The following is a 25,561-nucleotide window of genomic DNA, read 5'->3' on the forward strand; positions in this document are numbered from 1 at the left end:
GTCGGAGAAGGAGCACAGGAAGTCGGGGTGTCGGAGAAGGAGCACAGCAGGAGCATCTGGCTAAGCAGGAGTCCGCCCGCCCCACTCCACCCCAGGCACATTGCGGGTCCCCCTGAACGCATCCCGATGCATTTGCTCGCAGGCCGCGGAGCTTCCTCAGGCCGCTGTCGCGGGGCAGTCAGAATCGGCAGTCCACAGGGAGCCGCGCGCCGGGGCCTCACCTCGTCCGTATTGTACATGCCCATCCCCACGCCGCCGGCGGGGAAGTTGTACACCTCCCACTCCTTCGCGCCACTGCCGTCCTTCGGGGAGAAGACGATCTTGAACGTGCCGGCCCGGTCCACCACAAAGTCCGTGGCCTTGTACTACGGAGACAAGAGCGCGGCTCAGGCCAGGGGGTCCGGGTGAGGGTCCCAGGCCAGTGCGAGCCAGCTCCCTCCGGGGCCAACCTGGTCGCCGTGGGCGTGCCTGCCAATGGTGATGGGCTTGGTCCAGCCGGGGACGAGGCGGGGGATGTTTTTGCAGATGATGGGTTCCCGGAAGACGGTCCCCCCGAGGATGTTTCGGATGGTCCCGTTGGGACTCTTCCACATCTTCTTCAGCTTGAACTCTGTGAGGACAGAGACGAAGTGGCCCGGCTGCAGCCCCCACCTTCCAACCAAAATTTGAACCCTAGGCAAGAACGCGGCCAGACGGGGGCCCTGGAAATCATCCTGGGGAATGTCTAGAATATGAACGTGTGGGCTGTGGGATCAGATTTCTTGGCTTCAGGGTCTAACTCCACCACCTCTAACTGTGAGTTTTATGCAGGTGGCTTAACCCGAGCTATAAAATGAAATGATTGCTAAGGGTCGCGGTGAGGATTAAATAAACTTCTTCCTAAAGCGGCTCCCACATCATGCTCGGCCGTGGCAGCACCCGGCCTTGCAGCAGACGTGCTGTTCTAGCCGTGGTACTGCCACGAACCACGGGGTCCAGCCCACATTATTAAGACAGTGACTCCCTACTTCCTTGTCCACAAAATAGGGATGCCTAAATCCCGGGGCTCGGGAGAAATAAAAGAAAACCTGCAAAAAGAGTTTAGCACGGAGATGATTCCAGTAGCCTAAGGTCAGGTTGCACCCGAAAGACGGGAGGAGCTCTGGAGCGTTTGGGAAACGGGCCTTGAATGCCTCCTTCCAGCTCCCTCACACTGCAGGACGTAGCAAGAGAGAAAGAGCTCCGCGAGCCCCTAAGCTACCCTTTCTCGAATTTTCCAAACCCGGCCCCTTTGTCCACACACTGGTGCCCTATTTCATGGAACCCTCGAAAGTGGTCCCAGAACCCGGGCCCAGCAGCCAGTCCAAGCCTGGTGAGGGCACCTCTCTGAGACAGAGTTGCGGTGCCAAGTGGGTGGTGAGATCCAAGCAATGCTCCCCAGCGCCCTCTGAGGCTCTGAAGGATATGAGCCTGACACAGAGCACTCTGCTGGCCAGAGGTGGCCCCAAGGTCTCTCCGTAAACCTGCCTGCAGAACAGTCCAGGAGCCCAGAGGGGCAGGCTGCCCAAAGAGGCCGTCCTTACTGTGCCTGCATGAGCTTCCTCCTCGCTGTTGCCAACGACCCCTACCCTGGCCAGAGCCGCACAGCACAGCACAAACACCACGGGCCTGGGAACAACACCCTGCCCAGCCTCATCTGCAGGCACCCCTGGGGCTCCCGTCTCCCGGGTTCGTGGCCCAGCCCCCACTGCCCCGGCCCACCCACCTCCGCACCCTCACACCTTCCACACGGGCCTCATCAGGGGTGATGGTGGCACACTTGACGGCCACACTGTACTTCTGGGTGGCCAACGCAGAGTCTATGGTGACCTGGTCATTGGTCTGGTCACGGTGTGGGAGCCCCAGGTCGAAGTACTTGAGCTGGACGTCCACGTGGGGTAGGATGAGCTAGAGACAGATGACCGGGGCAAGGCGTCAGCCCAGATGTCTGTGACTCAGGGGCATGTGTGGGCCATGGCACAGGACGCCCAGTCAGGGAAGGCCAGTGGAGGAAGCGGGCAGCACAGCCAGAAGGGTGGGATCAGCCATTCCTCCGCGGGGCCAGGCAGAAGCTGTCAGGATGCAGGGCTCTCTGGAAAGAGGCCAGCAGACCAGGCTGCAGCCCCTCAGAGGGCTCAGCCCCTAGCATGGACCGTGATGGCCCACCAACTCAGCTGAACCCCAACCCCAAGTGCATCTAGATTTCTCTGTACGGTGGGTTCCCTTCTCCTCCCCATTCAGAAGTGGCAATTCTCGACCTTCTTGTGGACACACACACAATACAGGGGTCTTCACATGGACAAGTTCTCCAGGCAGATCCAGACCACAGCGACTTTGGGGAAGCCAAGGAGCCACGCTGGGAGCCCTCCGCCATGACGGCTCGATGGCTCGGACGTATCGCTGTCCGACGACACACCACAGCCACGACTCCAGATAACGTCCCTGAACCGCCCAGGAAAGGTGTGCACGCTGCCCGGCACACCAGCCCTGCTCTTTCCACTCCCTGGAGAACGCACATCGGACTGTGGGGCATCAAGATGGACCCGATACAGGATGGGCCTTGAATGTGCACCCATTCTGGAAAACATGTGGGCTTTGGTACCAGCACAAGACAGACGGCTGAGGCCGGGCCCCTGCCTGACGTCGTGAAAACTATGTGTGGCCATGACAGAAAGGTGGATAGAAGGACAGAAAAAGGCTGTTGCTGCCCACCAGGGTGGCGGGTGAGCCCTGGGACCGGACACGGGGCCCAGGAGGCCGTGCGGAGAGCCGCCCGCTTTGGGAGGAACTACCTTCTCCTTGATGAACTGCCAGATGATCCGGGTCATCTCATCGCCGTCCATCTCCACCACCGGCTTCGCCACCTTGATCCTCTTGTCGGCATCTGGAACCGGGCACACAGAGCGCATCACACCTCTGGGGAGGTTCGTGGGGGAGCCCCTCTCCTCCCCGGCCGGACCTGCCCTTCACCAAGGAGGGAGCCATGTCAGCCAGGGCCCAGCTCCCCACGTTCCGTCCCCCTCAGCAGGAGCAGCTCCCCGGCCACCTGGGGGGCCTGGATCCCCCACTGAGGATGGCCACCTAGGACTGGCCAGAAGGATGCCAGCCTGGCCGGTCAGACCCTCTCCCCTGGAATCTGAAGGCAGAAGAGACCGACACAGGTTACACTGCTTGAAGACAATACATCTACCAGGAGTCACACCTTTCTCGATGGAAAGAGTGGCTTAGGGCATCTGGACTAGAACTCAGAACCCTCAATACGAGCTGGCTCAGGGTAGCCAGTCCCGTCAGAGAAGCATCTAAGGTCCAGGGAGATGGTTGAGGACAAGAGGAGCCGGGGGAGGCTCTCCAAGCAAAGTCTGACTCATGAGAAAAACCAACAGTCTGGGAAGTGAATTCCAAAGAAAACTCAGGAAACCGGCCTACCGCATTAAATCAGTGCAGGCTACCTGGAGGGAGCTTGTTGAGCCTCAGCCTGGAGCAGACAGAGGAGGTACCCACGTGCTAGCACGTTCCTCTACGCACAGCCGGGAGGAGGCAGTGACTGCAGAGTCGCGCAAGCAGATCTGTGCGACACCTACAGCCGGGCCTCCATCACCAGAAAGTTCACTCGCTGCTGGAACGCAGGCAGGACAGCTGAGAGTGGGGCTCTGTCCCCAGCAGAGCCTCCTCAGCCCTCACTCAGGGCCCATGGACTCTTATGTTACGCACAATCCTTACAGATGGAGTGCTGGGTCTTTCACCTCACCAGAGATTAGACAGCAAGTCCGAACAGGGGACCAGGATGCTCACTTAAAAACACCAATGGTCAGAAGAAGTGACCACCGCTAGGTGGACAGCAAGGGACAGAAGTCTGTAAAAAGCAGGCCAAGACTAAAAAAGCATGACCACCTACGCACATGTAAAACAGAAGTGGCCAAAACCCCACAACCCCAAACATATCACTGTCCGACAACACACACCACCACCGTGATTCATGCTGACTTCCCCAGCCCGCTGAGAAAAAGGTGAATTATGTGCAGCAAAATGACTCACTTTCCAAAGATGTGCATAGATTTTTTTAAATCTAAAAATAATCTCTCAAGGATATGCAAACAGATTTTTTTTTTTAACCTAAAAAGAATTTGAGAGATTATTTAGGAAGAAAAATGAGACCCAGGGAGTGTGGCTTGTGTCAGAAGTCAGGATAGATCCCAGGTCTCTGGTTCAAGCGCAGCCTCTGGACACCCTCATGGGTCACATGCAGAGAAGCGGAAAGCAAACAGACTCCAAACATTCCATGCCCTACAGAACAAGGTGCACCCAGCTCTACCACCCTTTCCAGGATTCGAAGGGGCCTTTGGACCCAAGTTACAAAATTCCTTTACCTTACCTGGTTGAAAGCTTGAGTATAAAGGGCTTTAGGACCTGCAGAAAGTATACTGGGCTGTTGCAGAGCTAGCTTAGTTTTTAAGAGCATCTCTTAAGCGTTAATGTCATGAGAGCTAATCAAGATTTTTTTTTTAACTCTACTGAATCTGCCATAATCATAATCCCTAAGGAGAATTCATTTGGGGCCAGTCCTGAAGGTTTCAGCTTCACCTGGGCTCCACTCAAGTTTTGGGTTTCACACACAGCAACCTGTGGGCTGTGGACACACCTCCTACATGCAGAACTCAATGTCAAGATCACAGCGGGCAGCCCTCCCTGCTGTGCCTGCAGGTGTCAAACCCTCAGAGGACACAGGGCCCAAACAACCAGGTGCTAAGCACCTCTTCCTGAAACAGAAAAACATAACAGTGCCTGGCCTCAAGGAGTGAGTATGTGAGGGGAAACCTACAGATGGAGAGAGAGGGCAAGCCGGGCTATTAACAGAGTCAGGAGTGGGGCGCCTGGGTGGCTCAGTTGGTTAAGTGTCTGCCTTTGGTTCAGGTCATGATCCCAGGGTCCTGGGATCAAGTCCCACATCAGGCTCCCTGCCGCTCCCCCTGCTTGTGCTCTCACTCTCTTGCTGTCAAATAAATAAATAAAATCTTAAATTAAAAAAAAAAAAGTCAGCAGCCATGGGAGCCAAAGCAGCAGAGACTTGGGGCGCCTGGCTGGCTCAATCAGTAGAGCATGCAACTCCTGATCTCAAGGTTGTGAGTTCAAGCCCCACACTGGGCATGGAGCCTACTTTAAAAAATAAAATAAAAACTACCAACAATTACAAAATTACAAACAATCACAGAAAAACGACCCTGCTCAGGCAGGGTTTTTAAAAAATAATATATTGATTGGTGACCAAGGTTTTAAAATCAGGTGATTTCAACAACAATAACAACCAATTAATAAATGGGCAAAGGACTTGAACAGATATTTCTTCAAAAATGATATATAAATGGCCAAGAAGCATATGAAAAGTCACCCCATAGCACTAATCATTAGGGAAATGCAAATGAAAATCACAATGAGATACCACCTCACACCCATGAGGATAGCTACTATCAAAAAAAAACAAACTAACAACCCCCACCCCCCAACAGAAAACAACAGGTGTTGGTGAGGATGTGGAGAAACTGGAACCCTGTGTACAGCTGGTAAGAATGTAAAATGTTGCAGCCACTATGGAAAACAGTATGATGGTTCCTCAAAAAATTAAAGATAGAAAATAAAGATAGAATTGCCATATTGTCCAGGGGCACCCAGGTGGCTCAGTCGGTTAAGCTCCCAACTCTTGATTTCCACTCAGGTCATGATCTCAGGGTTGTGAGATGGGGTGGGGGGTGGGGGGTGAGGGGTGCTCAGGCTCTGCTCTGGGCATGGAGCCTGCTTGGGATTCTCTCTCTCCCTTTCCCTCTGCCCCTCCCCCCTTAAAAAAAAAAGGAGAATTGCCACATGGTCCAGCAATCCCACTTCTAGATATATATCCGAAATAATTAAAAGCAGGGTCTCAGGGCGCCTGGGTGGCTCAGTTGGTTAAGCGACGGCCTTCGGCTCAGGTCATGATCCTGGAGTCCCAGATCGAGTCCCACATCAGGCTCCCTGCTCAGCGGGGAGTCTGCTTCTCCCTCTGACCCTCCTCCCTCTCATGCTCTCTGTCTCTCATTCTCTGTCTCGCAAATAAATAAAATCTTAAAAAAAAAAAATTAAAAATAAAAGCAGGGTCTCAAAGAGGTATTTGTACATTCATGTCCATAGCAGAATTATTGACAATAGCCAAGAGGTGGAAGCAAGTCAAGTGTCCATCAAGGAACGAAAGGATGAACAAAATGTGGTATGAGCCTTCGAGAGAAGAGGACTCTGGAAACTAATCCAAGAAGGTTAAGAGAAACGTCCCTCCAAAGGTTAAACAATGTTCCTAATTCCAAGTTTCTCCAAGACTGGGCTCCCCACCACTCAAATGTGCATGGACTTGCTTGGAAGCTAAAAAAAAAAGGAAGTGCCGGCATGGTTAGTGACAGCGATGGATCGGGACCTACCTCAATAGCTTTTGCTGCTCAATTTCTTTTGTTTCAAATTCCACAAAGCCAGTTTCCCCTTGGACGGCCAGTGGACTTACAATGTGGTATAGTTAACCCAGACAGCATTACCCCATCCCAAACACTTTCAGTACGGCTGTGATTAACATTTCTGGGAGGTAACTCTTATAATAAATTAGAAGCAATAATAAATATGCAAGGAATTAATAGCCACACTGCCTAAGCTTTTCATAATTCCTGTACCTTACCCAGAACGTCAGTAAATTTTAAATGGACTTTTTTTTTTTTCAAAGATTCTATTAATCTATCTGACAAATAGAGAGACAGTGAGAGAGGGAACACAAGCAGGGGGAGTGGGAGAGGGAGAAGCAGGCTTCCAGCCGAGCAGGGAGCCCGATGCGGGGCCCGATCCCAGGACCCCGGGATCATGACCTGAGCGGAAGGCAGATGCCCAACGACTGAGCCACCCAGGCGCCCCCAAATGGACTATTTTTTAAATGGGTATATAGAGAGTGGAATATTCAGCCCTAAAAATTAAGAAAATGCTGACACAAGCTATAACAGGGATAAACCTGGAGGACTTATGAGGACTGAAACAGGCTAGGCACAAGAAGAAAACTACGGTCTGATTTTATTTACAGGTGGTACCTCGAGTAGTCAAATTCATAGAAACAGAAAGTGGAAGGGTGGGGAGTTGCCAGGAGCTGGGGGAGGAGGGGGTGGGGCACTGTTGTTTAATGGGTACAGAGTTTCAGTTTTGCAAGATGATAAAGCTCTGGGGATTGGTTTTACAACAATGTGAAAGTATTAACACTACTGAACTGCACTCTTAAAAATGGTTAAGATGGAAATTTTTATTGTGTGGTTTTTACCACAATACAAAATAAGAAATAAGATTTTTTTTTTTAGTTTTTAAAAATTTGAACCGGGGGTCGGCGGAGGGGGGGTGGGGGGGAGAACAACCCAGGAGATTTTACATAAAAATACAGTCTCTCTTTTTTTTTTTTTTAAGATTTTATTTATTTCTTTGAGAGAGACAGAGAGAGGGAACAAGCAGGGGGAGTGGCAGAGGGAGAAGGCAAGGGAGAGGGAGAAGCAGGCTCCCCACTGGGCAGGGAGAAGCAGGCTCCCCACTGGGCAGGGAGCCTGACACTGGGATTGATCCTGGAACTCTGGGATCATGACCTGAGCCGAAGGCAGATGCTCAACCCACTGAGCCACCCAGGCGCCCCTCCAGTCTCTTCTTGAAGCATGAGTTGCTTCCCCCACACTGAGCTGGTGCTCACGCACACATTCTCCTTGATTCCAGGCCCATTATGTACCCTCCAGAGGAGCCCCCAAGACATCAGAGTTGGCGACCTGGTGTGTGGTTCGGCCAATATGGTAAAGACACCGCCGTCGTGTGCCCCTCTCTGGGTGACAAATGATGACAAGCAATCCGAAATCCAAGGAACAGTACATGGGCCTCCCTGACAGCTTCCAAGGGCCAGCCACCATGAAATCTTCAGAAGCCATGTTGCACATGTCCTCTTGGTCACAGTGTGGGATGGAATTATACCAGTCACAGGCGACCCAACAGGCCAATTCTCCTCCTCATCTGGACTGCTAGCACCCAACACCAAGTAAGGATATCAAAACTTGTCCCCAGTTTCGAGATCGGCCTGCTGCTCCAAACTCAAGGCTGAAGGTCTCTCCCAAGACAGCCTCCCCCCAAGAGTAAGTGCTTTGCCACTTTCCCACCCTGGCCGCGGGTCAGCAGAGAAGCTGATGGGCCAGCATGGCCCAGCAGAATGTGAGGGGAAGCCCCCAGTTCCTGGGAGCTCAAGAAGGCAGGGCAGCGATCTGGAAGAGGCTCTAGCGTTTTCCTTGGTGTCATCCTCCACTCCACTCCCTCACACCCACATCTGCACCATCAAAAAATCCTATTGGCTCTTCCTTCAAAATACATCAGAATCCAGTCCCTTGTCACCACTCCCAGTGTTACCACCCAGGTGCCCGTCACCATTTCGCTCTCTTTCTTTTTCCCCACCATCTCTTGCCAGATTAGGACTACAAGCCTACCAAGACGCTGAAACCAGAGTGCTCCTGTTAAAATGTAAATCAGGCCATACTCTTCTCAAAACCCTGCAAAGCTTCCCCTTTCACACAGAGTAAAGGTCCAAGTCCTCAAAAATGCAAGGCCCCCAGAGGCCTGACCTAATCTGTCACTGCCCCCCCAACTCTGTGCCAGCCGCAGGCACTCCTCCCTCAAGCAAAGGAGGACACCCCCAGCATGGCCTTGGCACCTGACAACCAAACGGCCTGTTTCCTTCCTTCCCTTAGCGCTTCATTCAAGGTCTTTTCTGGCCACCCCATCCAAACTTCCACGCACACCTGCCTGGCCCCGATTTGTTCCCCTTAGCCAGTGTTCCTTTACTCCATACTAGCCAACTTCGACCTTGTTTTACTGACTGTCCCCGCATTAGAATTTAGGCTCCACAAGGGCAGAAATCTTTGCCTCCTACCCCTGGCTCTGTCCCCAGCACCTTGCCTGAAACACAGGAGAACACAATAGTTGTTGAAGTCACAAGTGAATGTCAAGTCACAGTCAATTTGGTCTATCGTAAGCTGCTGCCCTTCCCTCCCCTCCTCTTGGGATGAAATGTGCTCCCTCCCATCCCCGCCCCCCCACCCTGGGATGCATTGCCACACAGAGACTGGGCAAATTCTCACCAGCAGATTGCACCAGACCATCACAAATGTACATGGGTGGCATCTCTGCCAGGCAATGGGCAACTTGCCCTGGAAAAGCTCACACTTCATACTGTGTTAAAATGTGCAATCCACTGGCATTTTAAACATGCATTTACATTAGTGTAAACTCCAGGGCAGGTCACAGAGCCTAGCTTCCAGTAACCAGAGGGCGGTGTCCAGCACCTCATACCCTGAATGGAACCAGCACAAGAGGCTCCAAGCTCCCATGGAGGATTTGGGGGCTGGGGTAAACCTCTGATGGGGCAGCAGTGGTCTTATCTGATGTGGTTGAAACCAGCTTCAGTGGAGAACATGTTAATAACTCCACCGGTGGGTCTGCAGAACTTTGAACAATCATTAAATAATCTGCCCTGGAATCTAAGAGTTCAGGCAAGTCACCAAGGTCTGAAAAGTTAAGAGGTAGGGTGAGAAAATCAAGAAGTTCCCGGGAGAGGAGTGGAGCTAAGGAAGGCCAGACAAGATCATTCTCCCAGTGAGCGCTTGGGCAGAGCCCACCCTCACTTTCCCAAAGGCCAGCATATCAGAACCACCAGCAGCAATCGCTGGAGGCCTAGGAACTGCAAAACTAGAGACGTGGGAATTACCGAGCAGCAAAGACACAGGAGTGTTTTAGCCAAAAAAAAAAATATTCTTTCCTTGTCATCAAGGGGAATGCCAAATATTCTGCCTCCCGCAGCGTTGCCAGGTAACAAACTAGCAGAGGCCACAGTTGTAATCTCTTGTCCAACTCAAATACTACGTATTGGCCCCATTAATAACCCATCCGCTTGGGGACTTCTGGAAGGACCTACGACTGAAAGAACTTTCTTTCTTACCATCAATGCAAAGGAGAAAAGGGGAGACCTGGAGAATGTACCTAACTCCCACTCCATTTTGCTAAAGGAAACTCTGCCATATGGGAAACTCTGTTTTGGGGCCTGTGGGCACTTAGAACCTTGGAGTTGCAGGACTGACCACTTAGAGACAAATCCCATTAGTACAAAAGCAGAAATGCCCCTTTCTTCTTGGCAGGAGATGTGGGGGTGGGGGACCAAGCTCTCCCCCCCTCCTCCCCAATTCTGGTCAGCTGCTCCGACACTCGTTAAAGATTACCTACCCTAACAGTTAAGGCCCAGCTGCCTGGGCCCCACTCCCTCTTCCTCACTGTCCTCACTCACTCTGAGGGGCTGCAGGCCAGGTCAGGAAAGGGGTTTCCGCGGCAACAGGCAAAAGAGACAGGGCCAAGAGACCTACATTCTCCCTGCCTTTTGTAGCTGGCAATGGAGAGCCTCGGTGCCGGCCAATGCCCACATGCCACAGGGGGCGGGGGAGGGGTTGGTAATGGAGATTCAGGCTAAATCCTGCTCGTTCTGACCCGACTACTGTCTTCTCTCCTAAGCAGGGTGCTAAGGCTACCACAGAAGCAGTGAGGAACTATTCGGGAAAGTGGCATTTTGGTGCGGCTGCCCAGGAACCCAGTCTCCCAGTTGGGAGAGAGGGCCAGGCCAAGGAGCAGCGCAGGATGGGCTGGCGAGAAAAGGCAGGTCAGGCCAAGGAGAGGCCCCAGGATGGAGACTTAAGTTAGACCGGGGTGGGGGGTGGGGGTAAACAAAAGGTAAAATAAAAAGGACGCTCCTCCAGCTGTCGCGTAAAAGCCTCCAAAAATAGCTGACGCGGGCCTGACAGCGAGGAGGGGTTACAGAGCGCCGGGCTGCAGAGGAAGGGGAAGCGGCAGCCTCCTCCCCGCCTTTGTCTGAGCCGGGCCCGCGCCGCGACCATCCCTCTCACGGAACACCGGGCCGGGTACTCGCTGGCCTGTCCCCCTCCCGGGCCCCCCCCAGCACCCCCTACAGGAATACCTGGGGGCGCGGAGAGGCCCGGAACCCCCGCCCGCGCAGGGCCGCAGGACCTGCCGTGCCAGGGCCACCAGTTGCCACCGTCCTTCAAGTCCCCACCCCTGCGCCTGGCGCGGTCAGAGAGCCGGGGGCCGGGGAGCGCGTCTCCGCCCCCCCCGCTCTTTATGTGCCAAGCCCGCCGTCCCCGGCCCCGCGATTGTCCCGACTCGCGCTCCCAGGTCCCCGCCCGGGAGGCCGCCACGTCGCGGTGCCTGGAGCCCGCCCCGCCCGGACCCTGCTCGTGGCACTCACAGTGGCGCCGCGGCTGCTCCTGCAAGTTGGGGCCCGTCGGGGCTGCCGGCGCCCAGGCCGGCCCGCCGGAGCTGGAGACTCTGCAGAGCGAGCGTACGACCCGCAGGTAGCCAGCCATCCCGCCAAGCAGGCGAGCGAACCGAGCGAGGCAGGCGAGATCCCAGCGCCCGTGCTGCTCCGGGCCGCCTGGCTGCGAGCCGCCGAGGCCTGCCCGGCGCCCGCGCGCGGGCAGGGGCGGGGCGGGGATGTCGGGCGCCGCCACCCGATTGGGCCTCGCCGGGGAGGAGGCGGGGCCGGGGCCTGGCCGGCCTCCTCCGGGCCCCCGCCCCGCTCCCCCGCGCCAGCCGGACCCCGCCCCAGCGCCCAGAGCGCGCTTCCTTTGGAGCCAAGGGGCTGCTGCTAGAGATCGACAGACCCGCCGGGATGCGCGAGCCGGGGTCTGAGCTGGGGGATTAGGGTAGCTGTTAGCGGGGCTAAACCCCTCTCTCCGGGATGCCCTATTTAAACCTGGGTGTCAGTTGCTGACAAATCAGCTTGAACCCCCAAAGTGAGCAAACGCCTGCGCCCTTCGCGTTGACTGGACTGAAACTCCTTCGCATTAACCAAGTGCGGGTTCCGTGTTCTTGGACTAAGACCACGGGCCCGTCGGCTCCTCAAGTTCGCGCTCAGATACTCCTGTCCACACGAGTTGCGTAGACTGATCCGAGTCAAGAGCTGAAATCTCTTCTCCTCTGCTTCTCACCAGGTCAAGCTGCTAATCCTCGAAGTTATTCAGCCTAGCCGGACTCTGTTTTCTCCCGTCCGAAATGGGAATTGTAACAGTAACAGGGCTGCCAGGAGAGGTGGGTGACATAACGCAAGGAAAAGGCTTGGGGCACACCCTCGGCTCAACGGTTGTAGTTGATGCTTATCACGATCCAGACGAGTCCTCATGCAGCCTGCACCGAAGGAGTTCAGGATCCACCCGGGGAAACAGTTCCACCTTTGCCTGTTTGCATGCAGAACACAATACTGATTGGTTCTGTCGCAAGCAACCAGTCTCATCGCCCATGTTCTTGAAATGAGACACCAGCTGGAGCTGGGTTTTATTTAGAAAAATCTGACCCCAGCCCCCACTTTCCTGGTCACACCAACTCACTCCAAATACTAGCAACCTCTTTCTGCCCTGTGTCCCCAGCTCTCCCCTTCATTGCCTCACAGTCAACAGTGCCAGATGGGGCTGGGCCAAGAAAGCAACCTTGAATTACTGACTTCAGTGCTTCCTTCTCCCTGTCCCAACCAGGCAGAGCTACTGCTTTGGCCCTGAGACCCAGTAGACTGGATCCAAGGGGAGGTTGCTTTTGGACGCCCCTCCCCGCCAAAGTCTGAGGTCTCAGTCAAAGGCCTGATCTTAGGCCAGCGTGTCCCAGAATGACTCATGTTGCCTTTCATTCTGTTCCCAGTCCTCTTGTTCAAAACACAGCTAAAGACCTTGGAAGCCTCTGGTATTGCCTTTATGCCATCCTGGTATTATCAGGCACCTGGGCCTTGGTGTCCATACCTGTCACCTGGGAGAAAGGACCCCCTGAGGATCCTTCTGTTATGGATGTCAGCTACCCATTCTACCACTTCTGAAATGGCCATGAAGAAATTGCTGCCCACCCCCAGGGGCTCATCTGTGCCTCTGCATGGTGTCAGAAGCCCTGGTGAGAGGCAGCACCGAAGCCTCAGTGTGTTCCAGAGTCTAGCCATCACCTGCAGAGAGGGTGGGGGCACGTGTATCCTTTGCAAACCCAGCAGTAGCCCAGGGCAGTGAGGCAACGTCTTCAGGTTAACGTCTTCAGTCCCTGCCTCCCAGGGCTCCAGCTCCATGCCCGCCTTCCACATACGGTGCCTATTTGGTGAGACAGCTGACATTTGCTCGAAGAGGTCAGGACACTTACTCAACGTCACACAGCTGGGAAGTAGCAGAACTCTAGTTCATACCCATATGCCTGGCTCACAGTCTATTGCTCTTGTAAGAAGAAAGAAGGAGAAAACAGAGTCCCTATCTATTGCACTTGTCTGGAATGCCTGGCAGTGCAAGCTACTGGCCCTGAGAGCCATTTCATAGAATGGTGGTGTTTTTTTTGTTGTTGTTGTTTTTTAAAGATTTTATTTATTTATTCATGAGAGACAGAGAGAGAGAGGCAGAGGCAGAGGGAGAAGCAGGCTCCCCACAGAGCAGGGAGCCTGATGTGGGACTCGATCCCAGGACCCTGGGATCATGACCTGAGCCGAAGGCAGACGTTTAACCGACTGAGCCACCCAGGCGTCCCTAGAACGATGGTGTTTAAAGGAAAAATGCTCAGATCCTTCAGCTTGGGGTCAGCGGAAGCGGAAACTCCCACCCTTCCATGTTTTTAATCCAACAGCAATTAGTTATTGAGACGAGGTCATCTGCAAGTTCCCTGTGGAGGCACCAAACTCGGTCTCTACCCTTGGGGAACCAGACACACAGCTGTGTCATCACCACACACCAGGCACAAGAAGAAAGTGTCCCAAGAGGAGCTTAGGTGATGAGCAAAGCACCAAAGTCAAAGACGAAATTACTTCTGTGGGGGGCACCCTGGTTGGTTTAGGGCAGGAATGCCCATCAAGCTGGCTCTTAAGGATAATTACGATCTGGGAGGAGGGTGGACAGGCCTGGCCGTCTGGGAGAGGGAGGGACTCGCACTTCACCCAGGTGGACACTCTAGGGCATTAGTTGCGCGGTGTGTTTGTTGGCAGGGGGTAACATCGGGCAACAGCAGCGAGAGGACGTTGGGGACTAGGGGACCGGGCCTGGGCAGGGGAGGCCAGAGTCCCTGAACCAGGGCCAGGCCTCACACGAGGTCCTGGCAGGACCCTCAAGACTCCAGAGGTGGGGTAGAGATGGAATCAGCAGGAATGGCCACTGGCTGGACTTGGGCAGGGGGAGGAGTCAGAGTGACTCAGACTTCCATCCCGGGGGTTAGAAAAATAGTCATGCCATTATTAGAAATCAGAAAAGAGGAGAAGAAGGCAGGGTAGGGGGGTGGGGGGGCGGTGTTGATAGCAGAGCTATTTATGGTCATTTCTAAATGGATGTCCCTGCCAGCAGTCTTTTCCCTCCCCTTCCCAATCACACTATGGCTGCCCAGCCCTGAGCAGTCACTCCCCAGCCGGCTCTGGGCAGTCGCCTGGAGTCGCTCTCCAGGCGTGACACAGTCAAGTCTGATTGCTTAGAACATTTCCCGGCCTTCACCTCCCTCACCATCCTTCTCTTCTACTATTTCCTCTCCCCAAGAACTCTAAATTTAGCCATTCCGTTAAATAGTCCCTGACTCTGAGCCTTTGCACGGCCCCTTCCTTCCATCAAGTGGACTCTTCCCATCCCCCCACCACACAGCCCGTCCCATCCCCAAGCCCACCTTCTCAAGCCTGCGCTGGGGGTGAGGGGCACACAGCATTCATTTACACCTAAGTCATCATGCAAGGTAAACAACTCCCCAGGCTCCCCCTCCCAATAAAAGAGCACCCTATACTACTCTGATTTTAATTTTGTCAAAGAAATCTATGGACGGGGCGCCTGGGTGGCTCAGTCGGTTAAGCGTCTGCCTTCGCCTCATGTCACGATCCCAGAGTCCTGGGATCGAGTCCCACATCCAGCTCCTTGCTCAGCGGGGAGCCTGCTTCTCCATCTCCCTCTGCTGCCCCCCCCGCCTGTGCTCTCCTGCCCTCTCTCTCTGTCAAATAAGTAAATAAAATCTTTAAAATAAATAAATAAATAAAAATAACAGATGGGGTCCAGAAACGAACTTGGAAGATTTTTTTTTTTTTAGATTTATTTATTTATTTGACAGAGAGAGACACAGCGAGAGAGGGAACACAAGCAAGGGGAGTAGGAGAGGGAGAAACAGGCTTCCCGCTGAACAGGGAGCCTGACGTGGGGCTCGATCAGGGAAGGAACTTGATCCCGGGAGTCCGGGATCATGACCTGAGCCGAAGGCAGGCACTTAACCGACTGAGCCACCCAGGTGCCCTCGAACTTGGAAGATTTTAGGATACTATTTAACTTTATGAAATTTTCTCTCAGGTTGCCTACGTGAATCCTAAAAATCCCTCATAAAACTGGAGATCCAGAAGATGGAGCAAGGGGAAATGATCAAAAAGGCATTAAAAAAGAACCAGGGGCATCATTACCCTGTGGGCAGCATATTCCTGGAGCACAAAGATTTCTGCTTGTTTGCTGAAGTCATTAGTTATGACTGTCTCATTGTCTGGGCAAGTCACTTAACTCCCCAGCCTCAGTTTCTTCGTCTATAAATGGGGGTTATAACAACACCTACTCCTAGTAGTTATTCAATTAAAGAAATTCGGGCAGGCAAGATGCTTAGAATGGTGCCTGACACACATAATAGAAAACTGTTGGTGGTGTCAAAATCCAACTGAGTAAAATTTGAAGATCTTATTGGCTTTATTCAACAATTCATGAACTGGGCAACATCCCATCTAGCAGGTAGATAGGAGCTACAAATAGCTGTACAAAAGGAAAGATTTTATAGGCAGAAGCAGCAGGAAAAGGAAGTTTCTAGCAAAGAGTAGATTGTTTCCAGACAAGGTCACCGTCCTATGGAGGACAGAAGGGATCTATCAGGCGAATCACCTCTCTAGTGCTGACCACGTAATTCCAGATTGACTCCCAGATTCCTGGGAGAGGCTAAAATTGCCATTGGATTAGGTATCAGGTCTTGGTTCGCTGACACTGGGCTTAGCACAAGAAACTCCATTTTGGGCCTGTTGTCTTTTTTTTAACAGTGCTGTTGTTACTATTACGCACTCATTCACATGAATGAGCTCCTGTGACATGACAGTTGTGACCCAGGGATGGACAAGAGGACACATTCCATTCCCGAGGGGACCCCAAGCCGCTGGGGGTGCCAAGGAGATGGATATGTAAAGAGGTCATTTCAAAATACAGCGGATGTGGTTGGAGGGAGTGTTGGTTAGTAACATCTCTTTGGAGGGTAATTGGGTAGCCTCCATCCTTTTATAAAATGCACATACCCTTTTATCCAGAAATTCCACTCTGAAGGACTGACACCCTGGAAATACTCACCAGATTATTTAGAGACATAAAAGAGCAAGGTGTTCACCGTGGCACTGTTTATACCAGGGAAAACTTAGGAATGAGTAAATGTCCATTGTCAGTTATATATATATATATACACATTATATATATATATATATTTTTTTTTGAGAGAGAGACAGAGACAGAGACAGAGAGAGCACAAGCAGGGGGAGAGGCAGAGGGAGAGGGAGAAGCAGACTCCCTGCTGAGCTGGGAGCCCAATGGACAGATGCGGGGCTCCATCCCAGGACCTGGAGATCATGACCTGAGCCAAAGGCAGACAATTAACCATCTGAGCCACCCAGGTGCCCCAATTATCATTTATATTAAGAATGAGGTAGATCTATATTTGCTGATGCAGAAAATTGTAATGTGATATATTAAGTGAAAACAGAAAGTTGAGGAGAAATACCCCATCAATATATATACACATATATATGAAAAATACATATATGTGAAAAATTGGAGGCACATACACCAGAGAGAGCATGGGGGGGGGGATGAGGGGAGACACTCAATTTCTACTATATACAATTCTGTGTGGTTTGAATATTATGTAACAAGCACCCATTATTCTTATAACCAGAAAAAGAACAATCAAGATGTAGGTTTCTTATTTTACTTTTTTTATTTTTTAAAACAAATCACCCGGTAAGTTAGGTGTGGTATAGCACAAGTCATTCCAGCGGCTTCCTTTCCACTCTGGGGGAAGTGAAGGGTTAAAGGGGCTGGGGGAGGGGAAGAGGAAGTGAGGTCAGGAAAGAAGGCCGAGGGGCCCCGTGGGCTCGGCTGGCTGCCTGGCGGCTGGCCACGCCCCTCGGCTGGAAGCCGCCCCCACCCCCCCTCCCCGCCCGGGCTGCCTGGGCGGTGCCGCACAGTTCCTAGGAGCGCAGGAGGACGAATGATGAGAATTTAATGTAAACTCAGGTGGAGATGAAGACAAGATGGTGGCACCTAGAGCAGCGATTCTCAAAGTGTGGTCCGAGGACCTGGAGGGGGAGGAGTGGGGGTACCCCGGAGGGCAAAACTGTTTTCATACCGATACTAAGACTTCACATGCCTTTCTGGGCTGTGTTATTGTTTGCACAGGTGGGGAAAACTGCTGGCACTTTACCGTGAATCATGACCCAGAGGCACCCAACAAAGAGATTTCCTTGTCCACCACGGGCACTCTTTGGCTTTTAAGAAAAAGTACGAAGGGGGCGTCTGGGTGGCTCAGTTGCTTAAGCGACTGCCTTCGGCTCAGGTCATGATCCTGGAGATCCCGGATCTAGTCCTGCATTTGGCTCCCTTGCTCATCAGGGAGTCTGCTTCTCCCTCTGACCCTGCCCCTCTCTTGTGTGTTCTCTCTCTCTCAAATAAATAAATAAAATCTTTAAAAAGTATGAAGGTATTTTAATAAAGCAGTAAAAATGAATAATGTTATTAAATCTTAACATCTTGGGTTTACCTCTTTTGAGTAGCCTGTCTGGAAGTGGGAAGTACCTATAAAGTGCTTGTGGTGCAGACCCAGGTAACATGGTTGTCTTCTGGAAAAGCATTTAGGCGTATTTGAGTTTTCGAGAGGAAGCAGCTGCTTTTTTCAGAGAACACCATTTGAACTGGAAAGAAGAATTGATGGGGAAACCATAGTTATTCAGACTTGAATATTTGGCAGATATTTTCTCAAGAATGAATGAAATAAGCCAGTCACTTCAAGGAAATAACTGACCACATTAGTTGCCAATGATAACATTTGAGCTTTCAAAGGAAAACTGAAATTTTGTAAAACTTGTATATACCACCTGAGCTTGAGAGCTTCCCAGTTCTTAAAGATGTTTCTAATGAGATTGGTGGCATTACCAAATGTGATTTCTTTTTCATATGGTGCAATGAAATGTGTCAATTTTTAGAGGGTCTGCATACCTCTGTGACCCAGTATTTTCCAGGTGACCAATGCATGACGTTAAAACGTTATGCATGGGTAAAAAATCTAGTCAAGAATGAACTTGACTGTAATAGATATGAATGTCACAGAGTGGGAAAGGCACATTGATGTTGTTCTGGATTCCACATAACAATTAACCTTTAAGAAACAATCACTTGTACATTTTTTTTTAAGATTTTAAGTAAGCTCCACACCCAACGTGGGGCTCGAACTCACAACATGGAGATCAAGAGTCACTCGCTCTACCCAATGAGCCAGCCAGGCACCCCCCCATACATCTTGTTATGGTAAAAGAATACCCCGCCATGGGGTCTCACCCAGTCTCAGTGACCAGGAAACCAGACGCCTAGAGCAGAAAAGCCACCCGGGCCTCGGTCCAGATTGGCCCATGCAAGTTGGGGTGGCCCTGGTGCTTGTGGTGTCCACCGTGCCCAGATGCACCCCCCCCGGGGGAGGACTGTGGTGCAGCCAGGGATGAGTCCCAGGCCCCCCCAAGGTAGCCCTACAACCCAAGAACCTGGCTGCATGGTCAGTCTGGAGCAGCCATGCCAGCTCAGAGTCCTTTCCAGGAAAGCTGACAAATGGGAGCATGGTCCAGAATTAGAATTCTCCAGAAAGAGAACTAACTCCTGGGTGGGCATAATAACCACATACAAGGATAAATTGGAAGAAAGGAAGAAAAGATAAAGGCATTTGGTGAGGAGCAGTTACACTTGGATGTAAGACTTGCTGCCCCTTGGCTGAGAGTGGATACTTTGACGTAAGTGATAAAGAGGACAAGTGGATCCAGATTTTCATGGAAAAGGGTGACATCAGAACTCCTCCTGCTTCACACTGGATGAAAACAACCCCGTGACAGTCGCGAGGCTGTTTGTGGGAGGAGTGGCGTGGACTTTGTACTACCATCCCGCTGACCGTTTTTCTTGCTCAAGGACAATACAAGAAATTTTTGGCACGTAGCGGTGCTCCTGGGAGCTAACATACTTCTTGTAAAGATCCTAAACCTGATAAGTGAGCAGAAAATCAATCATTTGCTCTCTGTTTTTACAGTAGAGTCTTGAAGCTAGGCTATCTTTCTTGCGTAAGATTATTTGATCAGAATATGTTTTAATGAAAGGAGCTAGAAAGCTGATTTTTTTTACATGGAAACAACTGTGCACATTTGGACAAATCAGGCATCCATTTTCTCTAACTCAGTCAAGATCAGTGGTTTAGGGCGCCTGGGTGGCTCAGTCGGTTAAGCGACTGCCTTCGGCTTAGGTCATGATCCTGGAGTCCCGGGATCGAGTCCCGGGATCGAGTCCCGCATCGGGCTCCCTGCTCGGCAGGGAGTCTGCTTCTCCCTCTGACCCTCCCGCCTCTCATGCTCTCTCTCTCTCTCATTCTCTCTCTCTCAAATAAAAATAAATAAAATCTTAAAAAAAAAAAAAAAAGATCAGTGGTTTAGACAGGAATTCAACTTTAACTCAAATGAAATGTAACTTCTTACATGTTCTACCTGGACATGATTCTTTTTGTTTCCAGTCCCAGGCACAGAGCTCCTAAACCCCTTGGAATTTCCTGAGTGACAGGAGTGTCCTTTGTTATTCATAAGGAAGGACAGAAGCTCCTTTGCTCAGGACCCACCGGACCTCACACTATGTACCTCTTCATCTCACTGTCCATCTAAATCCTTTATAATATCCCTTATAATAAGTTGGTCAATGTAAATCAACATTTCCCTCAGTTTTGTGGGCTATTCCAACAAATTATGGGACCAGAGGAGAGAGTCATGGGAATCCCCAATTTAGAGCCGGTTGATCAGAAGTTCAAGTGTCCCAGATCTGCAACTGGCATGAGGCTGGTGGGAGTGAACACTTATCCTGTGGGATCTGATGCCGCCTTTAGGTGGATGGTATCAGAATTAAGTTAAATTGTAGGACGTTCAGTCCTGCTGAGGAGGGAACAGAAGGCTAACTGAAGACAAAACACAAACTGACACCCTGCAACCTCTCCCCACGCCCCACTCCTGGGTGAGACATGTGTGACCTTCTAGGATCTCCCAACTACCTTAAGGTTAATGTCTCACCAGAGGGAAAAACAACCTTAGCTTGATATAGCCAGGCCTCCAGGGTCCTGAGGGTCTTCTTTACCATATGAAAACCCCTTTGAAACCTCCCTTTTCCTTACTTCCCCCAGCTCCGGAGTATATAATCAGCCACTCGACAACCCGGGGCAGCAGCTTTTTCTGCCCGGGTCTTCTGCGTGTGCTTTCCCAAAACCACCCTTTTACACCAAAGACGTCTCAAGAATTCTTGGTCGGGGGCTCCGGACTCCACCCCACCGAACCTCACCTACGTTCCAAAACCACATCACTGCTAAGGATTAGAGAATTGCTCAGTGTGGGAAAACGAACTAGAAAGGTGTACTGATAGATAACACAACTAACTAGATATAGGAACTATTTTCTCCCCACATTGTACCTTAACCTTAGAGCATGGAGTGGTAAGGGGGAAGGGCTCTCATAATAGGAGCACGCTCTCAGTTGGTTATGCCACCTGCCACTTTCTTGTTCAAAGTCAAGTACCTGGGGCGCCTGGGTGGCTCAGTCGTTAAGCGTCTGCTTTCAGCTCAGGTCATGATCCTGGGGTCCTGGGATCGAGCCCCGCGTCGGGCTTCCAGCTCAGCAAGGAGTCTGCTTCTCCCTCTCCCACTCCCCCTGCTTATGCTCTCACATGCGCTCTCTCTCAAATGAATAAATAAAATCTTAAAAAAAAAAAAATGAAGTAAGGGGGGGGGTGTGAAGGAAGGGAGGGAGGGAGGGAGGGAAGGAAGGAAGGGAAGGAGGGAGGGAAGGAAGGAAGGAAGGAGGGAGGGAGGGAAGGAAGGAGGGAGGGAGGGAGGGAAGGAGGGAGGGAAGGAAGGAAAGGCCCCACTGATGACTGGTCCCCTTCCTGGTACAGTGGAACGTGGGGTGCCACAGACCGCACGCTAGCTTCTCCGACCCTGAGTGCCCCTGTGTTTGTTGGTCTCATCTCCTCTCTTTTAAAATTCATGCTGAACTACTGTGGGAGAGAATAGCTGTGAAACTGAAACTAACTAAATAACTAACTAAATAAAATTAAATAAAGTAAATAAAAAAATTTTTCTGCTTTAACTTTTAATTCAGCAAATGTGGTTTTATATAACCCATATAAACAACAGCTTTTTGGAGTCCTCAACAACTTCTAGAATATACAGGAGTCCTAAAATCAAAAAGTTTGATTTTTGCTAGAGGAAAGTCCTAGCAACCCAACAAAAATGGGGCCACATTATCACACACACAAGAAATTTAACATTGATGCAATAATACTATATAATAGATAGTCCATATTAATTGTCGCAAGTTGTCCCAATAATTTCTTTAAATTTGGGAGGGGGGGCCCTCAGGGATCCAGAATCTAATAAGAATCATGCATTGCATGTGGATGTCATGCCTCATTAGCTTTCTTTTTTCTTTTTTTCTTTTTTAAAAGATTTTATTATTTTATTTGACAGAGAGAGAGAACACAAGTAGGCAGAGTGGCAGGCAGAGAGAGAGGGAAAAGCAGGCTCCCCGCCAAGCAGGGAGCCCAATGCGGGGCTCGATCCCAGGACTCTGGGATCAGGACCAGAGCCAAAGGCAGACACCTAACCGACTGAGCCACCCAGGCGCCCCTTTTTTTCTTTTTTTAAAGATTTTATTTATTTATTCGAGAGAGAGAGAGAGAGCACGAGCAGGTGGAGCAGCAGGCCCGTGGCTGAGTAAGGAGCCTGATGTGGGCCTCGATCCTAGGACTCTGGGATCATGACCTGAGCCGAAGGCAGATGCTTAACGACTGAGGGACCCAGGAGCCGCCTCATTAGCTTTCTTTAATCTAAAGCAATACCCTGTTCTTTTGTGGGCAGATGGGTGGGAGGTGTTTATATTGCTATTTTTTTTTAAAAGCCGGGTCAACTGTTTTGCAGAACATCCTAACAGTTGCATTGTTTCTTTTGTCTGATGGTTTCCTTATAATTGTATTCACACTAAATATCTTTAACAGGGGGCGCCTGGGTGGCTCAGTCGTAGTTAGCCTGAGCTCCTGCGTCATCGGGCTCCCTGCTCAGCGGGATGCCTGCTTCTCCCTCCCCCACTCCCCCTGCTTGTGTTCCCTCTCTTGCTGTGTCTCTCTCTGTCAAATAAATAAAATCTTAAAAAAAAAAAAAATCTTTAACAGGAATTTTACATTATGTCATTCTCATTGCCTCACATTAGGAAGCCCCTGATCTCTGTGTATCCTATTTTATTTTATTTTTTTTAAATATTTTGTTTGTTTGTTAAGTAATCTCTACACCCAACATGGGCTTGAACTCACAACCCCAAGATCAAGAGTCATATGCTCTACTAACTGAGCCAGCCAGGCCCACTCGTGTGTCCTATTTTAGAAAGTCCCCCCTATGTTTGGGCACTCTCTTCTTGATTGTGATTTGATTTTATTTTTTTTTTAAGATTTTTTTTTTTAAGATTTTATTTATTTGAGAGAGAGCGCGCGCACAAGGGGGGAAGGGGTGCAGGGAGGAGGGACAAAGGCAGAGGGAGAAGCAGACTCCCCACTGAGCAGGGAGCCCAACTCAGGGCTTGACCCTAGGACCCTGAGATCATGACCTGAGCCAAAGGCTGGCACTTAACTGACTGAACCAGCCAGGTACCCCAAGATTTTATTTTTAAGTAGTCTCTACACCCAACATGGGGCTAGGGCTCGAACTTACAACCCCAATACCTAGAGTCACATGCTTGGAGTACCTGGCTGGCTCAGTGGGTGGAGCATATGACTCTTCATTTCAGGATTGTAGGTTTGAGCACCAGGTTGGATGTAGAGATTGCTTAAAAATAAAAATCTTGGGGAAAAAAAAAAAAGAGTCGCACACTCTACCGACTGAGCCAGCCAGGCACCCCTTGATTGTGATTTTATATTTTTTTGCACTAGGTCTAATGCTATGTCTTCTTTGGTACTTACTGACTTTTCCTTTGTGGTCCAATATGTGGCTCTATTTGTATGATCCACGTGTTCTTGAAAACAAAAAATATGGCCCCTAATTGTAAGGTAGAGAGTTCTATGTCTGACCTTGAGAACATGCTTCTCCATTGTGTTCTTTTTTTTTTTTTTTTTAAAGATTTTATTTATTTATTTGAGACAGAATGAGAGACAGAGAGCATGAGAGGGGGGAGGGTCAGGGGGAGAAGCAGACTCCCTGCCGAGCAGGGAGCCCGATGCGGGACTCGATCCCGGGACTCCAGGATCATGACCTGAGCTGAAGGCAGTCGCTTAACCAACTGAGCCACCCAGGCGCCCTCTCCATTGTGTTCTTGAACTTATATTCTTACAAGTGTTTATAAGTTCAATCTATTAATTTCTGAGAGAAGTATTAAGGTCTCCCATTGTGGTTGTAGATGTTCTTTTCTCTTTGCAATTCCATCCATGGTGATGTATATATATATATATATATTTTTTAAAGATTTTATTTATTCACTTGAGAGAGGGAATGAGAGACAGACAGCAGGAGAGGGAGGAGGGTCAGAGGGAGAAGCAGACTCCCCGCCGAGCAGGAAGCCCGATGCGGGACTCAATCCCAGGACTCCAGGATCATGACCCGAGCCGAGGGCAGTCGCTTAACCAACTGAGCCACCCAGGCGCCCGGTGATGTATATATTTTGAAGCTATGTTAAGTGTAGGTTCATGCTTGTTCTATTTTTCTAGTGAATTATTCTTTTTATCATTAAATAACAACCATCCGTATACCTAATATTGCTTTTTGCTTTAAGATTTGTATTATATTATGTTATGTTGTGTTATGTTATGTTATATAATATTGCCACACCCAGCTTTACTTTGGTTGGTATTTGTCTGCTACATATTTTCTCATGCTTTTTTACACTCATCTTTTCTGTCACCAGGTTCTACATGTATCCACATGCAGCTGCATTTTATTTTTGTAACATACTTGAAAGTGCATGTCTTATAAAAGACACATCTAAACTATTCACATTTGTAGAGATTCCTGAAGATTATTTACTTATTTCTATCCCTTTGTTTTGCATTTTCTGCTTGCCATGCTTTTCGTTTGCTTTTTTCCCACATCCTTTTTATTTATTTATTTTTTTAAGATTTTATTTATTTATTTGACAGAGAGAGACACAGCGAGAGAGGGAACACAAGCAGGGGGTAATGGGAGAGGGAGAAGCAGGCTTTTCACGGAGCAGGGAGCCCGATTCGGGGCTCAATCCCAGGACCCCGAGATCATGACTTGAGCCGAAGGCAGACGCTTTAAGACTGAGCCACCCAGGTGCCCCTTTCCACATCCTTTTTAGTTTTCTGTTGGGTCAATCAAGATTTCTTTATGCTCCTCCACCCCCTTTACTGGTTTAGAAGTTATACATCTATTTCTACTCATTTAGAAATTAAATTCTTATTTTTTTAGTATCTTATTTATTTATTTGACAGAGAGAGAGAACACAAGCAGGGGGAGCGGCAGACGGAGGGGGAGAAGCAGACTCCCTGCTGAGCAAACAGCCCAACGCAGGGCTCAATCCCAAGACCCCTGGATCATGACCTGAGCCGAAAGCTAACGTTTAATGCACTGAGCCACCGGGGCGCCCCAGAAATTAAGTTCTTAACGTGACTTAACAAAGTTTAAAACTCATCATTTTCTTTATCGTTCTTAAAAATGTGAAAAACTTAGATGATTTCTGGGGTGCCTGGGTGGCTCAGTAAAGCGTCTGCCTTCGGCTCAGGTCATGATCCTGGGGTCCTGGGATCGAGGCCAGCATCGGGCTCCCTGCTCCGTGGGAAGCCTGCTTCTCCCTCTCCCACTCCCCCTGCTTGTGTTCCCTCTCTCGCTGTGTCTCTCTCTGTCAAATAAATAAATAAAATCTTAAAAAAAAAAAAAAACTTAGATGATTTCTGTCCAATTTCTCCTCTCCTATATTCCATGTTATTATTCCATAGTATTCTAGTTCCAGTGGGGTTTCTGAGCTCCCTCGTTTTTCAAATAGATTCATCAGCACGTTTCGCCCATTTCTTAGCTCAGCGTGGCATCATGCATCCCACTTCCTAACTGAAGGGCATCAACGAACAGGTCTTTCAACAAGCGTCCTGAGTAATTAACAACCTCTGTCTCAAATTGTCCAACTTCATCCTCCGTCCTT

At 50.3% G+C, this 25,561-nt stretch overlaps 1 protein-coding gene across 1 annotated transcript in view; it reads right to left on the reverse strand.

The window, feature by feature from the left end:
* The window catches only part of IDH2 (isocitrate dehydrogenase (NADP(+)) 2), a 16,000-nt gene extending 4,455 nt beyond the window's left edge, over window positions 1–11,545 (reverse strand). Inside the window, exons 1-5 of the mRNA XM_021680544.1 lie at window positions 11,339–11,545; window positions 2,811–2,902; window positions 1,761–1,926; window positions 450–610; window positions 222–365 (exon numbers count right to left, since the gene is read on the reverse strand). Coding sequence (XP_021536219.1) covers window positions 222–365; window positions 450–610; window positions 1,761–1,926; window positions 2,811–2,902; window positions 11,339–11,456 — 681 coding nt within the window. The 5' untranslated portion in view covers window positions 11,457–11,545. The remainder of the gene's footprint in view (window positions 1–221; window positions 366–449; window positions 611–1,760; window positions 1,927–2,810; window positions 2,903–11,338) is intronic.
* Between the last annotated feature and the right edge of the window lie 14,016 nt (window positions 11,546–25,561).

Source organism: Neomonachus schauinslandi, chromosome 9, assembly GCF_002201575.2.
Source record: "Neomonachus schauinslandi chromosome 9, ASM220157v2, whole genome shotgun sequence".
Classification (NCBI taxonomy): domain Eukaryota; kingdom Metazoa; phylum Chordata; class Mammalia; order Carnivora; family Phocidae; genus Neomonachus; species Neomonachus schauinslandi.